The 16157-nt window shown below is 40.4% G+C and overlaps 2 protein-coding genes across 2 annotated transcripts; both read left to right on the top strand.

Annotated features, from left to right (window-relative positions):
- The first annotated feature begins 1742 nt into the window (after window positions 1–1742).
- Window positions 1743–2675, top strand: LOC124991112 (olfactory receptor 13-like). The gene has a single exon (XM_047561866.1). It carries the CDS (start codon window positions 1743–1745, stop codon window positions 2673–2675), a length of 933 nt encoding a protein of 310 aa, XP_047417822.1.
- Window positions 2676–13789: 11114 nt separating this feature from the next.
- Window positions 13790–14722, top strand: LOC124991107 (olfactory receptor 2A14-like). The gene has a single exon (XM_047561859.1). It carries the CDS (start codon window positions 13790–13792, stop codon window positions 14720–14722), a length of 933 nt encoding a protein of 310 aa, XP_047417815.1.
- The last annotated feature ends 1435 nt before the right edge of the window (window positions 14723–16157 follow it).

Genomic DNA, 16157 nt, shown 5'->3' with positions numbered 1-16157 from the left:
CTCGAATAGATCACCAGTCTGTCTCTGATTTCAAATATTCATAGGCATAAAGTTCAGTTTAAACCAAACAAACAACCAATTTCATGGAGGTGATTCCGATTGTTACAAAGTTCTCTCTTGGACTAAGATGTACCATCTCCCAGTCATTTCTACTGTGATTTCTGACGCTTCCTCTGAATCAAGGCAGAGATTTACTCACTCTTGATTAGGAGACCTTTCAAATATTAACTTCAAATACATGAAGAGGAGACTGATCAACTGTATTACAAATTTTTCTGAGATTTTTTTTTTTTTTTTTTTTTTTTTTTTTTTTGCTGTGATGGGGATTGAACCCAGGGACTTGTGCTTGCAACGCAAGCACTCTACCGACTGAGCTATCTCCCCAGCCCAAGATTCTTATTTTGAATGTGAAATCCGTGTGGATTTATGATTGAAGAAGACTATACAGATGAACAGAAGGTGAACAGATGCAGTGGTTTCAAAGTCAAAATTCAAACCTCAGCAAACCCACTCCACATGGAAAGGTTTGAAGACATCTGACCAGTCCCAAAAGTACTTACAGATTCACTGTAAGTAATAGTTACTTTTTACATTATAGCTCAAAAGCTATAACACAATGTTAAAGATTCTATGAATATAAGTCTATATAGTAAGTCCTTTACCTCTAGTCTTAGATATAGATCAGTCATTTTTTAAATTGTAAGTTATGACCCAGGGCTGGGGATATAGCTCAGTTGGTAGAGTGCTTGCCTTGCAAACACAAGGCCCTGGGTTCAGTTCCCAGCACCACCAAAAAAAAAAAAAAAAAGAAAGAAAGAAAAACATTGACTGATGTAAGCTATGACCCATCACAAAATCAGTTGACCAGCTTTTTTACCAATGGAATGGAGTATAAGAGACCAGAATAAAAGAGAAAATTAAAAATGCATTACATACAATAAGGATCCAAGTAAATATATGTATTCTGTTGTGTACATATGGGGCAGGTATTTCTCACTGTAGGGTGTGGCAAAACTTCAGGAATTTCCAGGAATGGACAAGTTCATGATGTATTTACAAATACAGAGTATCAAGCATGATATACAAGGGATAACACATAACATTCTGGGCAGAGAGAACAGAGTAGACCAACTGTGGGCACAAAGTCAAAAGACAAAGGTCTTCATTGTAAATCCAGTCCAAATTTTAGCAAACTGCTATTCTCTGAATTCATCTTTCTTCTGTCTGAAGAAATCTCAAGTCTAACAAATAATTCATAGTTTGAAGGCATGATTTAGTAAGAAATTCTGATAGAAAAATCATTGCTATGCTCCTCATCCCCGTCCATCCTCCGGTGAAGATGTGCAGGACACCAGCAGATGTGTGCACATGTGGGCGTTTATAAGCTGCAGTGCAGGATTACTCATGGGCAAATGCCTGATTCCATCACCACACACTGAAAACTGGCCTCTGCTACAATGGTAATTTAAGTATTAGCAGATTTTGAACTTTGGTGAAAGTTGGTTTGAAAATAAAGGTCAGATTTATTGAATAAGGTCATAATATTAGCATTTAACTTATAGACAAAATTTCTTCTGTTTCATTTGGAACACATATGTTTCCCTTGGTAAGCATCTCACAGGCCATAAAGGACATGAAAGGTCATTCCCTTAGGAAACAAGGACACACCCAGTTGCACCATGTTTGAACACTTGGCTCGGACATTCAGACGTGATGAGCTGCATTGTCTCCTCCACAGGGCAATGGTGGGCAATCAGACTGTGGTCACAGAGTTCCTCCTTCTGGGATTTCCACTTGGTCCAAGGATGCAGGTGCTCCTCTTTGGACTCTTCTCCCTCTTCTACACCTTCACCCTGCTGGGGAATGGGGCCATCCTGGGACTCATCTGCCTGGACCCCAGACTGCGCATGCCCATGTACTTCTTCCTCTCCCACCTGGCCATGGTCGACATCGCCTATGCCTGCAACACGGTGCCCCGGATGCTGCTGAACCTCCTGGACCCAGCCATGCCCATCTCCTTCAGGGGCTGCATGACCCAGACCTTTCTCTTTTTGGCTTTTGCACACACAGAATGTCTCCTCCTGGTGGTGATGTCCTATGATCGGTATGTGGCCATCTGCCAACCCCTTCGATATTCATCCATCATGGGCTGGAGAGTCTGCATCACCCTGGTAGCAATTTCCTGGATTTTAGGAGTCTTCTTAGCCCTAGTTCACTTAATATTACTCCTACCATTGCCCTTCTGTGGATCTCAGAAAGTTAACCACTTTTTCTGTGAAATCATGGCTGTTCTCAAACTTGCCTGTGCAGATACCCACATCAATGAGGTCATGGTCCTGGCTGGGGCAGTGTCTGTGCTGGTGGGGCCTTTGTCCTCAATTGTAGTATCTTATGCTCATATTCTGTGTGCCATCCTGAAGATCCATTCAGGAGAGGGACGCCAGAAAGCCTTCTCCACCTGCTCCTCCCACCTCTGCGTGGTTGGACTCTTTTATGGTACAGCCATTATCATGTATGTCGGACCCCAAAATGGGAACTCCAAGGAACAGAAGAAATATCTCCTGCTGTTTCACAGCCTTCTCAATCCCATGCTCAACCCCCTTATCTATAGTCTGAGGAACAGAGAGGTCAAACATGCTCTGCAGAGGATGCTCCTAAAGGAGAGAGCATCGTGAGGGTTGTATGGAATAACAAAACCACATTCTCAAGGGGAAACGAGAAGTCTTCTCATCCAGTGCCTACCCAGGACGCATCAAAGTGCTCCCAGCATCTTTTCCTCTTCTTGAAATTTCTCTGACATTCCCCAAGAAGAGTCACTCTGTTTTCATCTTTCTAGCATGGCAGGTTGACTCTGCACAACTAACAAAATTATCTTTACATTGGCTGCATTGAGAACATATGGTTCTATGAAATGTTCTGAATAAAAGGAAATAAGTTTTCTTTTTTAAATTTCATAGGCAAAATTTTAAAGAAGGATTGGTAGAATATTTAAGATCTGGGAGTTGGGAGAAATTGATAACATCTTTTTACTAAAATATTTTTAATGTTGCATGTGTCATCCCCTCTCAAAATAAGTCTATATCTGAAATATTTGTGTGTGTTCTTATGACAGTAATTCTTTCTAAGGCATAGTCAGTTTAGATAATAAGAGCATGAGCATGGCTTCTGGGGAAAGATAATTGAGAAACACAAATAACAAGAACACCTAAACCTTTGTCATGCCAATAAGCATGTAGGCAAGTGGGATCTCTCTCTATCCTTCCTTTTCTCTGCCTGTGGAGAGCAGGTAGAAATTCATACAGGTGAGGAAAGAAAGCAGAATAGAAGGAATAAATATATAGCCACATATTTTTTCCCCATGAATTTGGTCAATTTTCTCCTGTAGAAAATGGCCTAAAGAGACCATCCTGGCAATGAGAACAGACTATCATTGTTGTGATGACTGATTGACTAATAGTGAATGAATCGGTTTTAAATTAAGACATGTGGGGTAAGTTAAACCACCTTTTTACTCAAAGATGAAACTCTTCCACATAATTATAAAGGAATTGAAAAGAATAGCTGAACCATAGTGGAGAAGGAGGCATAAAGACCCTGTTTTCGACTCAAATTATAAATAAATCATATTAAAGGAAAACATCCAATTTTTGAATGGTGCTTCTTCTTAGAAAAGAATTTTTGAAGAGGAAAATATATGAACTTGTCTCTCACAAAGTATTTCTTTAGAAAGGCCGTCTGTTATGCAGATGTGATCCCATTCTGAGAAAGGTTAAAAACGTGTTTTAGGTTTAGATAAACCTTGTTTTAACAAATTTCTGACAGTTGCTACATGTGTAAACTTTTGTAATTCACTTGAATTCTTTGAATTCAGATTTATTATGTGTAAAATGAGGTAAGTAATAGCAAGCTGGCATGTTCTTTGTGAGGATCAGAGCAAGTACTATATGAAAACACAAAACAGAATCCAAGATTCAGATAAGTACTTTAAAATGGTGTTTATTAATGTTTTCTGCTACACACACTTTTAGTATATCTTAAAATGTTTTTATTTGTTCTAATTAGTTATACATGGCAGTAAAATGCATTTATACATTTTGATAGATAATACATAAATGGAGTATAATTTCTCATTTTTCTGATTATACATATTGTAGGATCACATCGGTAATGCAGTCATATATATGATCCTCTTTGAGTTGATTTTTGTGCAGGATGAGAGATAGAGGTTTAGTTTCATGTGTTACATATGGATTTCCAGTTTTCCCAGCACCATTTGTGGAAGAGGCTATCTTTTCTCCAATGAATGTTTTTGGCGCCTTTGTCTAGTATGAGATAACTGTGTTTATTTATGTAGGTTTGTCTCTGTGTCTTCTATTCTGTACCATTGGTCTACACGTCTGTTTTGGTGCCAATACCATGCCATTTTTTTTTTTTTTTTTTTTTTTGTTACTATGGCTCTGTAGTATAATTTGAGGTCTGGTATTGTGATGCCTCCTGCTTCACTTTTCTTGCTAGGGATTGCTTTGGCTATTCTGGGTCTCTTATTTTTCCAAATGAATTTCATGATTGCCTTTTCTATTTCTATGGAGAATGTCTTTGGAATTTTAACAGGAATTACATTAAATCTGTATAACACCTTTGGTAGTATGACCATTTAGATAATATTAATTCTGCCTATCCAAGAGTATTTAATTATTAATTATAGTTATTTTAAAGTCTTTGGAACTTTGAGGTCTGTGTTAGTAACTGGTATTCTTCTACTGACCATCTTGTATCTTGATCCTGGGTCAGTGTTTTCCTGACTTGTGACTTGCTGGATGATAAATTTTAGAGGTTGTCTATTCTGTAATATCTCTCTGCTGATTTATGAGATTTTGTTTGTTTTTATAATGAAAACAGATTGTAATCGTGGCAGGTCACTCTTGTTTGTAAGGCATGATTTTTATTCCTAGGGCTTGTTCTTATCCACATCCCTCCATCCTGGCTAGGTTGTGAATCAGTATACCTAGAAGTTTGCAAGTTGTCAATTCATTTTTCAGCTCTATTCAGAACTTCTCAGAAGTCAGAAGAACAAAAACTGTTGTCTGCTAAGAGATTAGAGATCTTGCCTCTTCAGATTCAGATTTCCTATGCATAGGAAAGCACCTGTGCACACTTCAGAGACTCCATTTGCAGGTGTTCTTCAGCGCCTTGCTCCTCAATCCCCACTCCCTTGTTGGCCCATAACCCCTCCGTCACTTACATTCAGTGACACTATAACTTTCTACTTGGACTTCATTCTACTGGCGGTTGCTTGGATGATACCTACAAGGAGTTTCCTTGTATACACAAAAGAGCAAAAATGCTTTCCTAAAATATTATATTATCTCCCTTTTGTTAAATTATTTGTCTCTCTGTTCTAGTAGCCTTATCTCTGCTCATGCTAATGAAGAAATCTCTAGCATATTGCCAATCAATGTTGATGGTTACTTCTGGATACTGTCACCTAGAAAAATTTTGGATTTTTTTATTACACTTTTCAGAATTGCTTTAATTTGGACATATCAAGTATTTATTCATTTTAAAAAGTCTACTTTTCCCTAAAAGAGGTGGAGAGAGAGGAAGGCACAGAAGGACTGAGAATTAGGATAGAAGGGAACAGGGAAGCGGCCCTGGTTTTCCATTAGCTTGTGGGCAAGGTGTAGGGCAGACCTCTCTCTCCACCACTTGATCCCCTGGTACCTACAGCCTGAACTGTGCTGGACACACTTCTGGTGTGTGATAGTCCCTCGATTAAGTGGCCAGCACCGACTCTTCCACTCCTGAGCAAAGCTCGGTGCTGTGTTGTGGTCCATACATGAATGGAGTGTGATCTCCTGTTCTGATTACACATGTTGCAGGATCACATGGGTCATGCAGTCATACATGCACACGAGGTAATAATGTCTGCTTCACTGACACCTGACTTTTTAAGCAGGAAGAATATATCAATTAGAATGCTTAAAACATGTTCACTAATTGCCTTTTTATTCCCTCTGCTTAGATTTTTGCCACCTATTACTATGTCTTCCCAGGCTTTCCTATCTCCCCCTCCGTAGCTCAACCCCAGATAACACGTCCATCCCTACTTCCCCTGCAGGCATCCTCAGGGGACTCCAGGTCTCCCTGCCCCTGATCCACGGGCTTCCTATTAACCTCATCTGCCTGATTCCAGAGCTGGACTTGCTCTTCCTTAAGCTGGTGGAACCTCTTTCTTTATTGACTCCCTCGTCTTGGTGGAACACATCCTGTAGTAGCTTCATAAGGTTAAAAAGACGTTTAATGACAGAAGTCAAACAGCCCCCAGCATTTCAGAGTCAAATGAAATCTTCTTCAAATATCTTATTGACATTCTGTGTGATAAATGAACTTCATGCAAAAAGAAAAAGAAAGGAAGGAAGGAAGGAAGGAAGGAAGGAAGGAAGGAGAAAAGAAAGAAAGAAAAAAGATAGATTTTCATTTCAGAGGTAGCTAAATGTTGAAAGTACACTTAGACCCAGTTGTGGGTCTAGTAATTAATGGCACTCAGCAAACACTTCTAATTCAGAATTGACATTCATTTATAAAGGTCCATCACTTTTTTTTTTTTTTTTTTTTTTTGTGGTACTGGGGATCGAACTCAGGGCCTTGTGCTTGCAAGGCAAGCACTCTACCAGCTGAGCTCTCTCCCCAGCCCATGCATCACTTATTCTTGGTAAAATATAAAGTGTTAACCAAAACCTTGATACCCACAAGAAGTCTAAGACTTCTCACAGGAAATGTTTTGCTCTAATCATTTCAAAGATTGTATGTAAACATAAACAAATCATGCCATGTGATTTTTAGCCGTAGTAGGCTGTGTTAAGTGCCTTTATATCATCCTTAATGGAGGAAATAAAACTCTACTAATTATGCCTGTCTGAATGAATATGTGCAAAAATGCTACCCTTGGTTTATCCAGGAATTGAGGAGTCAAATTCATTTTTTTCTCTAGTTCATTTCCATGTAGGAAGAAGAAACAATAAAAAATGCTGAAAATAAAAACTTATTTAGGCACTACCTTGAACCATTGCTAAGTGTAAGAGTTTTGGCCTATCACAGAGGAGAAACCAGTTTGGTATGGGGTAACTGAAGAGGACTGGGTGAGTGTTTGGAAGCATCAATGTTATGTTTGAAGTCAGGTGGTTAAAACAAGGTTAAAGTTAACCTGAAGAACAAATCAGAATTTAAAAAGAGTGGGAGGTGCTCCTTCTACTACTGCGTAAGACCCCAAACTGTACAGCTTAAGGGCAGACCCTGAGGAAGGAAGAAATGATAGGATTTCAAGTCATCCAACATTATCACTAAATGGGAGGGTGAAGGGAGAGAGGAGAGAGATGTGCATTTTATCCGTATGTCTTAACCAAAGATGTGGAAATATAAATGTGGCTCAAAAATATGAAGAAAATTAAGACAGAAGACAGAGAATACCTGAACAGGAGGATCATCGCCTCCCCTGGGGAACACTTCTCTGAGCTGATGCCTTAACTAGGTCCAAGGGAGCCTGAGCCATGAGAGATCAAGAAATCCCAGCCTCTGCTCTACAGCCCGACAGGAGTCACTGGAGAGGGGAGCAATGTTAAGATAAAATGCATACCTTTTGAGATGACTGAATTGATTATATCCAACTTTTTAATTTGTATGCAAAATTTTACCAACTATAGAGAAATCTGAATCCCATCCAGTAGTCCCAGGCAGCACATGAAACCACACCCCTGGGACTACTGAAAGAACAGAATGAATACAGGTGGGGGGTTTTATCATTAAATCACCTGCTGGAGAGAAGTAGCAAATTGTTTAGTTCCCTGTAGAGAGGGTGTAAGCAGATGCAATGCCACTTGGTTCTGTTCCTGGACTCGTCATTTATGTCTGCAGACAGTGATTTATGTTTGAGCACAGACAGAGAAGAGCCCATGCCTGCAGAATCAAGTCTTCTACAGTTCAGCCAAGCTCTGGATCTGGTCCTCCCTCCCAGCGAGGCTCCATTGGAGAGCAGAAGGCTTCCCAGTCTGCAGTATATTCTCCCTGCCCCTCTGGGAGCTTTCTCCTAAGTGCAAGGCTATGTTTGAAGACAAGTCCACAGATTACACTCCTGTAAGTACAGGTATTTTATTTGCCCTGAGCAGGAGTTTGCAGGTGACAAAGAGGAAACGGGAAGTGAATGTATCAGTGGCTCCAGGCCACTGATTGCCTGGTCCCTTCTGGCCCTGAGCCCATGCTCACTACTAGGTCCTCAGCAGATCTCCAGGAACCACTGCCCACCCACACTGTGGCCATGGTTCCTCCAAACCTCTTGGCCCCGCCACCCACAGCCCCTGCTCAGGCCAGGGCAGCTCTTGGCTTGGTCTTGCTGCCAGAGAAGAGGCTCAGATAACCCTCCAGGCAGGATGTGATCTGGCTAATGGGCTACAAAGAGCCTCAGCGTCTGTGTGGCTGGGGCCTCTCCTTATACAGAAGAACCGGGAAGCCAGAGCAGTTGCAGGGTCTGCTTGTCCTGACACTGTCCTTTCTTCTCCTCTGAGAAGTGTGTGGGCTGTCCACACTCAGAAGCTTGGTCTCCTCCAGCAGGATGCCCTTCACAATGTGCAGGAGGCAGGTGGCCTCCCGCAGGGAAGCCCAGCCCCCATGGGGCAGCTCCTCCTTTGTTCCTGATCTGGCAGAGGAGCTGCTGAGCACTTGCATGCTCCTTCTGACTAGCGGACCCACAAGCTACTCTCCGATCACGGGTCTGCAATCATCATCATCATCAAGCACTTATCACATGTCTTGTGAGAGTGAACTCAGTCCTCACAAGTACACTGTGAGGTAGGATAAATTACTCCTCCCAGTTTGCAGGTCGGGAGGTGAGGCAGGGAGAGGTACAGAGGAGTCACAGATTGAACCCAGGCAGTCTGGCTCTAGAAACTTTCCTTTTTTTTTTTTTTTTTTTTAATTAACTATGGAATTCATTAGGATCAGGCTGAATATGAAAACAATGGTTGGGAAGGTAAGTAATTTTAGAGTAAATGCAAATGCTTGGCAAACCTGCGTTGCTGTCCCAAAACCCCTTCTTTGATGGCCTTGGGGCTTCAATTCAATATCAACATAAGCATTTGCTATGGGTCAGTGGTAAATATGCAAAATGTGTCCCTCTTTTCTTTCTTGAAGATTCATATTCTCTCTTTTCTCTCTCTGATATTTGGTGTAGCAAAACAGCCCAAGATTTAAAAATCTGTATTTTCTCCTTCAGCATAGGAGTGAGGTTACTTTGAAGGATTCTTCTATCTCTTTAAACTCCATTTTAAATTTAAATGTAAAAATCGGTGAAAGTCATAATGAGCATAGTTATCATTTGGATGGATGCTTACACATGTAAATTGTTCTTCAGCTCAATTGTGAGATCAAGAAAGGTCAAAAATATAATCCTGTATGAGGTGGAAAGAATGTTTTCTCATAATGGTTGGCATGGTTTTGGATTTTGGATTTCTTGGTTCAAGAAATCAGATTTTTCACCCCTCTTTGGAAAAGGCTGGGGAAGATAACCATAAAGACAGATATCTGAAATGAAGGGCTTTTTTTAAATGTCTACTGGAGCTACACATTAAAGAAAGATTTTCAGTGGACAGAACAAGGATACAAGCTTCCGTTCTTCCACGCCAGGACAAAACTAGTAGTTAATAAAGAAAACATAATCCCTGAGTACAAATGCAAAAAACATGTGTAACAATGTTTCTCTCTGTCCTTCCAATCTTGATTCTGAACTGTGAACCCTACCAGCCTGAATAACTTGCCAGTCACACCTGGAATCCAAGCATTTTGGGAGGCTGAGGCAGGAGGAGTATAAGTTTAAGGCCAGACTTAGTAAGACCTTGTCTAAAAAAAAAAAAAAAAAAAAAAAAAAAAAAAACCCACAGGAAGCTGTTAAATAGTACCAGTGACTTTTGTATAGTTACATATGGTTGGATGTTAACTCATGTCTGATGAAAAACATTTCTTTTAGGAGTCTCTTTACTCCCTTATTTATTCTTGTCTTTTAGAAATATTTTAATCTAGACTACTTCTTTCATAAATTTCTTTTTAAAAAGTCAGACACGAAACTCTGTAATTCCACATTGTATTATTGTGAACTTTGATGGGTCAAACAGTTACAGTCCTTTTGCAAAAGGAGTGTCATGACACATTGGTGATTGCTGAGGCATCTGAGAGCCTGCTACCTGGGTCCCTGACCAAGGTGCCGCGGGAGCCCAGAGCACACCTCCAGGTGAGGAGCACCTGTCACACACCCAGGATTCCATCTCAGGCCACACAGGCCTCCCTGGCCAATGGCCACTCTTCTCCCTCCACCTCCTATGTCTCATCAAGAGACTAGCTTCAGAAAGAACTTTATTCTTTTTTCTGTGTCCTTGTTTTTTAACTTGAAATGAATGGCAAGGGCACTCCAGACAAAAGGATTAAAAGGCACTGACATGGCTCTTCTCAGTCTGACAGGTGGCTCATGCCCCACCCACCTCACAGGGTTTTCGACCTGACTCCACTTTCACTCAATAGATAATCTGGATCATTCCTCCATCAGAGCATCCCAGAAATGAGGCACGTGTCTGCGTAAAGAAACATGGCATTGAAGTTTTCACTTCCCTTTAGTTATAAAGGGAAGGCTCTCTTCTCATAATTCAGTGACTTATTTTTCCATCAGAAGCTCCAAGAAAATTTGCTCAGATTACAGATTGCTGTTAAAACTCAGTGAGGACATGAGCGGGAATAATGGGTAATTTCAATTGTATATTTTTGCAGTGTGTTTTTTTCAAATGGAAATATTTTCCCTTTGAAACTGCACAGTTTATTTAAAAACAAAGGAGCCAGCAGTGTGTGAAAAGTAACTGTAAATGTTACTTTGTAGATAATCAGTAGAAACAGTTCCCTGTTTAGTTTAACAAAGATTCCTTAAACATGTAAATAGACACAAAATGGCATGTGTGCAAATGTTTATATTTTAAAATACAAAGCAGATCATATTTAACATGCAAATATTGATTTCATGTAGTAAACTAAATATCAAATGATCCCTTCTAATGGATGCATGATTTCTGTCTTATAAAGTGTCAAATATATTTAATGTATCACCAACTTTTAAATAAGTTACTTTTTTAAATAAAATACACATAGTTCAATGTGTATGTGCAACTTTTTGCTAGCTGTGCTCTGCACACTAGATTTCTTTCCCTTCCCAGAACTTGCTGAGTGCTTCCTGCTCAGAGACTTTGCCTTCCCTGCTCCTCACTGTCTGTGCAGGGAACCGCCCTCCTGTGGCTCTGGTCACACTTGACCCCTCTCTGTTCACTCCCCTTGGCTCCTCTTAAAAGAGACCTTTCCTAACCATCTCTTTTAAAGTTAAACCAGGTAACATTCTCTTACTTCATCCTGTTCATTTCCTTTATAGTTTTGTTCACAGTTGATTATTTCTTATTTACTTGTCTATTTGTTTATTCCCAGTACTTGAGGAGTGGTAATGAACTATGACCTGTCTGTACTCCAACTCCAGAAAACATAGCTTGAGAAATAGGCACAGGACTTAGGAAGAAATCAAAAATTGTTTTGCTAGGGAGGCTGAGTGGAGACATCATTTATGTCTTTAACAAAATTTCTCTCCATATTAAAATCGCAACCACCAGGCCAACCTCAGCCCCAAATGAGACAGAGCGTACTTCCTTAAGCTTTATGCAAATGAGCGGAAATGAGAGGGCAAAATGAAAACAGAAAGGTCATCCTTGGTTTCACTTCCTGTTCTGCAAATGATATAAATTTGGGGATGGACTGGGGTAGGTATAATCCAGATTCCAGCCAAGGCATAGACACTTCCTCCCCTAAATGGAAACAAGGGGCAAGGAGAGGTAGCTCCCCATGGCCACTTCTCCATCCCCTCTGCTGTTCAGAATGAGCCTTACCCCCAGCTGTTCCTCCACACACAGAACACAGTCAGCCAGTCCTGCACTCTGGTGTGTGTTTGGAGGATGTGGTGAAATATAAGCTTTGTGAAACTGTTCATGCATCAGAGCATTATAGTCTAATCCATTTAATATATATATATATATATATATATATATATAGTATAATTATATAATCTAGTCAAATTAAAACTAGCAATACTTCAATTGATGATCATGTGAGCCAGCAAGAGGCTTGACTGATCTTCACACTATCAGTGGTATTTACATTGGTATAAGTTTGTAAAATTTATGTTCCATTATATGGCAATAATAACATCAATTATTATATTGCAACTGGCGGTAGATATCAAACTCTGAAATATCTATATATTTAGCACCTGCAATTTCATTTAAAAATAAATCCTATAGAACTAATCATGAACATGCTTAAAACTAGAGTTTGAAAGAATATTTATGTCAGTGTAACTAAACAAGAGAAATGTACATCAAAAATTTCTGACAAAATAGTAAATGGTGAGCATTAAATATTGTGCTCTTATGTATTATTATACATAATTAACATTTATTTCCATGTACATTTTGTTTATCACCTGTCACATATGGATTTGATATGTGAAAACTTTTTATTATGTGGAAGTGGTAGTTTAAAGAAATGTCTATATAATACAACTATAATACCATTGTCAACAATATATATATATTTGAGGGTCTCAGTTTTTACTAAGGAGTAAACACTGAAATCATTTTTTTAAATATTCTGTTGAGTATGAAACTTTAGCATGATTTAAAGATGAAAATTGGGTGTCAGTAGTTAACATGTGATTGAAGGGTAGGACAGCACCGGTCATTGGTTTTGCTCGTGGTGTTGTCCCTTTGGGTCCCTTGCCTCCCTCTGATGTCTGTTCAGATGCAGGGCCTCCCACAGGGCTGCTCTCTAGAAAGAACCAGGCCCCAGTTCCAGCTGTTCCCGTCCCTGTGACCTGCTCAGGATCAATCCAGCTGCAATAGGCTGCTGACCAAGGAAGAGGGTGGTCAGGGACTCTGACGGCAACCTGAGCTGCCCAGGCAGTGACAGTATCTTAAGGACAGAAGATTCTGTCACACTGGAAAATACAACTAGCTCTGTGATTTGTCACTCCATTAAGTGGTGACAGGGAAAAAAGGAAAGAAGCAAACACAGGTAGTCACAGTTCAACCACCACCTTTAATGTCACACTGCGGATGTTGGAGTCTTTAAAGGAAGGCAGAGTGTCATCACGTTCAACGGTATTTAAAATAGTTATGTGTGTCCATTGCACATATCTGAGAATTCTTTCACTTATGACTAAATTTCAATGCCAAGTGCAGATGAAGGAGAACATAAAACTCTGGTAACACGATGGACACTAGGGGTATAAAACAATGCCCAGTAGGTGCTCCCAGGGAGCACTGCTGGCTGTTGGAAAGGAGGATCCTGGGAGTTTTAAAGAAATTACAGACATGAGAAATTAGTTAGATGGGTTTTCCAATCTGAAATAAGCAAGCAGGAAGCAGGTGAGAGGGTGAGGGGGGAATGGGCAAGCAAGGAGCAACCAGAGGACTTCTTCATTTCAAGCAAGCCCAGGAAAGGAAACTGCCTCCTTTACTTTAAACTTTTTTAGTTTTATTGAATTGTCTCTCTTCAAATGACATTAATAATCAAGACATATTTGAGGATAAATGCTAGCAAATCCATCCTAAGTGATACATTTCCAAATGCTCCCTCGGTGACCTCCACTAACTACTGTGCATCTCTGCTCCGCAGCACTGAGCCTCCTGTCTGGTCCAGGTCTCATCACTGCTGGAAGAACATGGGAGGCAACCAGACATGGATCACCCAGGTCACTCTGCTGGGCTTCCAGGTGGAGCCGACACTCGAGTGTTTCCTCTTTGGACTTTTCTCTGTCTTCTACGCCTTCACCTTGCTGGGGAATGGGGTCATCCTTGGGATTATCTGCCTGGACTCCAGACTGCACACCCCCATGTATTTCTTCCTCTCTCATCTGGCTGTACTTGACCTGTCCTATGCTTCCAACAACGTCCCAAAGATGCTGGCAAACCTTGTGAACCAGAAAAAAGGCATCTCCTTTGTTCCATGTCTCATGCAGACATTCCTCTACTTGGCTTTTGCTGCTACAGAGTGCCTGATTTTGGTGGCAATGTCTTATGATCGGTATGTGGCCATCTGTCACCCCCTACATTATGCTGCCATCATGAGCTGGAGAGTGTGCACCAACCTGGCTGCTGCTTCCTGGGTGTTTAGCTTCCTCTTGTCCCTGGTCCATTTAGTCCTCCTCCTGAGGCTGCCCTTCTGTGGGCCTCACAAGATCAATCACTTCTTCTGTGAGATCCTGTCTGTCCTCAAGCTGGCCTGTGCTGACACCAGGCTCAACCAAGTCGTCATCTTTGCAGCCTGTGTGTTCATCTTGGTGGGGCCCCTGTGCTGGGTGCTGGCGTCCTACACGCGCATCCTGCTGGCCATCCTGAGGATCCAGTCAGGGGAGGGCCGCAGGAAGGCCTTCTCCACCTGCTCCTCCCACCTCTGCGTGGTGGGGCTCTTCTTTGGCAGTGCCATCGTCATGTACATGGCCCCCCAGTCCCGCCACCCTGAGGAGCAGCAGAAGGTCCTCTCCCTGTTCTACAGCCTTTTCAACCCCATGCTGAACCCCCTGATCTACAGCCTGAGGAACGCAGAGGTCAAGGGGGCCCTGGGTAGGGCACTGAGGAAGGAGAGGCTGAGCTGAGAGACACGGAAGGGCCACCAGGGGAGGGGACTTTGCTTTCTATGAAATATGGGAGTTGGCCTTTTTGTGCTCTTTGAATACATGCTACCTTAAATGGAACGCTGTAGACATATATTTAAGTCTATAAATGCATAACATTTATAAGGATGTTATAGTTTATAAGATCTTTGAAGAAAAAAGTAGATGAATGCCTTAATGACTTTCAGTATAAATTGATTTGTGGAAAAGAAATGAAAACAACAGATATGAAATTTGAAAAGTTGATTAATGTTAAGTCTTCAAAATTGATCACTGCTCATCCAAGTCACCATTAAGAAACAAACAAAAAATGCAGCTACACCATGTGAGAATATTTGCACTGCTTCTTTCCTGCAAACTGTAGACAACACATACAAACATTCTTCCTAAGCGATAATATAAGATATAAATTGCCACGTTTTATAAATGACCAAAGAACTTAAACAGACTTATTATAAATATGAGCATTTAATAAACACATGAAATGCTGCTCACCATCATTAGTTAACAAGAAAATGTAAATTAAAGTACCATGAGATACTATTTAATATCCAGTAGAATGTCTAAAATTTTAATGGATTATTCATCATTGGAATGATTGGAAATCTAATTCCAAATATTGAGGAACAGTCAATACTAGCAAAATTTTCATGCGTTGAGTTCATAAGAGCACATTATATAACTTCTAGATCAGCCATCAGTGACTTCTTCCTGTAGAGTGACAAGTAAATGCTTAAGAATTGGGGATCGTTTTCTCTGTCATAGCTCAACCCTTGCAGAAGTAGCCTGAAATGATGTGAACATGAATGTGGCTATGTTCTAATAGAACATTCTTTGCAAAAGCAAGTGACTGATTAAATGGGGCCCAGATATAATACTTCGCCAGTCCTTCATCTAGATCTATCTATAAAATGGGCTAGTTCCATCTGATTCAAAGTTAGAGACTCTCAACTGGACGGGGCGTGGAGGTGGAGACATGGATGGTGTGATTAAATGTTGTGAAACAACCAGATCCAGTGGTCATTTTGAAGCTGCTCAGGAGCAAGTCTTTTACTTCCAATAACTTCTAAAACATACCGTGACTTGATGGTCTATAAACTACAAATATATATGGTTGCTCTACCATATTCATACAATGATATTAACCACTGTATAAAAGTAAACACAGAGCTATCATACAGATTCATTTTTTAAGAAGTGGATTTATCAAGATCTTAGATTTAAAAAAATTTTTTTCAGCAATTTGATTAGATGCTCTTTATACCTTTATGTTAAAATAGTTTTAGTTTTAATTATATCTTCAGAAAGGTTGCTCATCTCAGCTCAGATTACACTGGTAATCATTTTGTATGTGTAAAACCAAATACAATCAGAGAGATTCTTTAAAGATCAATTAAGTTTATTTGGGGATAAGTTA

Source organism: Sciurus carolinensis, chromosome 8, assembly GCF_902686445.1.
Source record: "Sciurus carolinensis chromosome 8, mSciCar1.2, whole genome shotgun sequence".
NCBI classification, from domain to species: Eukaryota; Metazoa; Chordata; class Mammalia; order Rodentia; family Sciuridae; genus Sciurus; species Sciurus carolinensis.
This window is presented reverse-complemented; position numbering and strand designations above follow the sequence as displayed.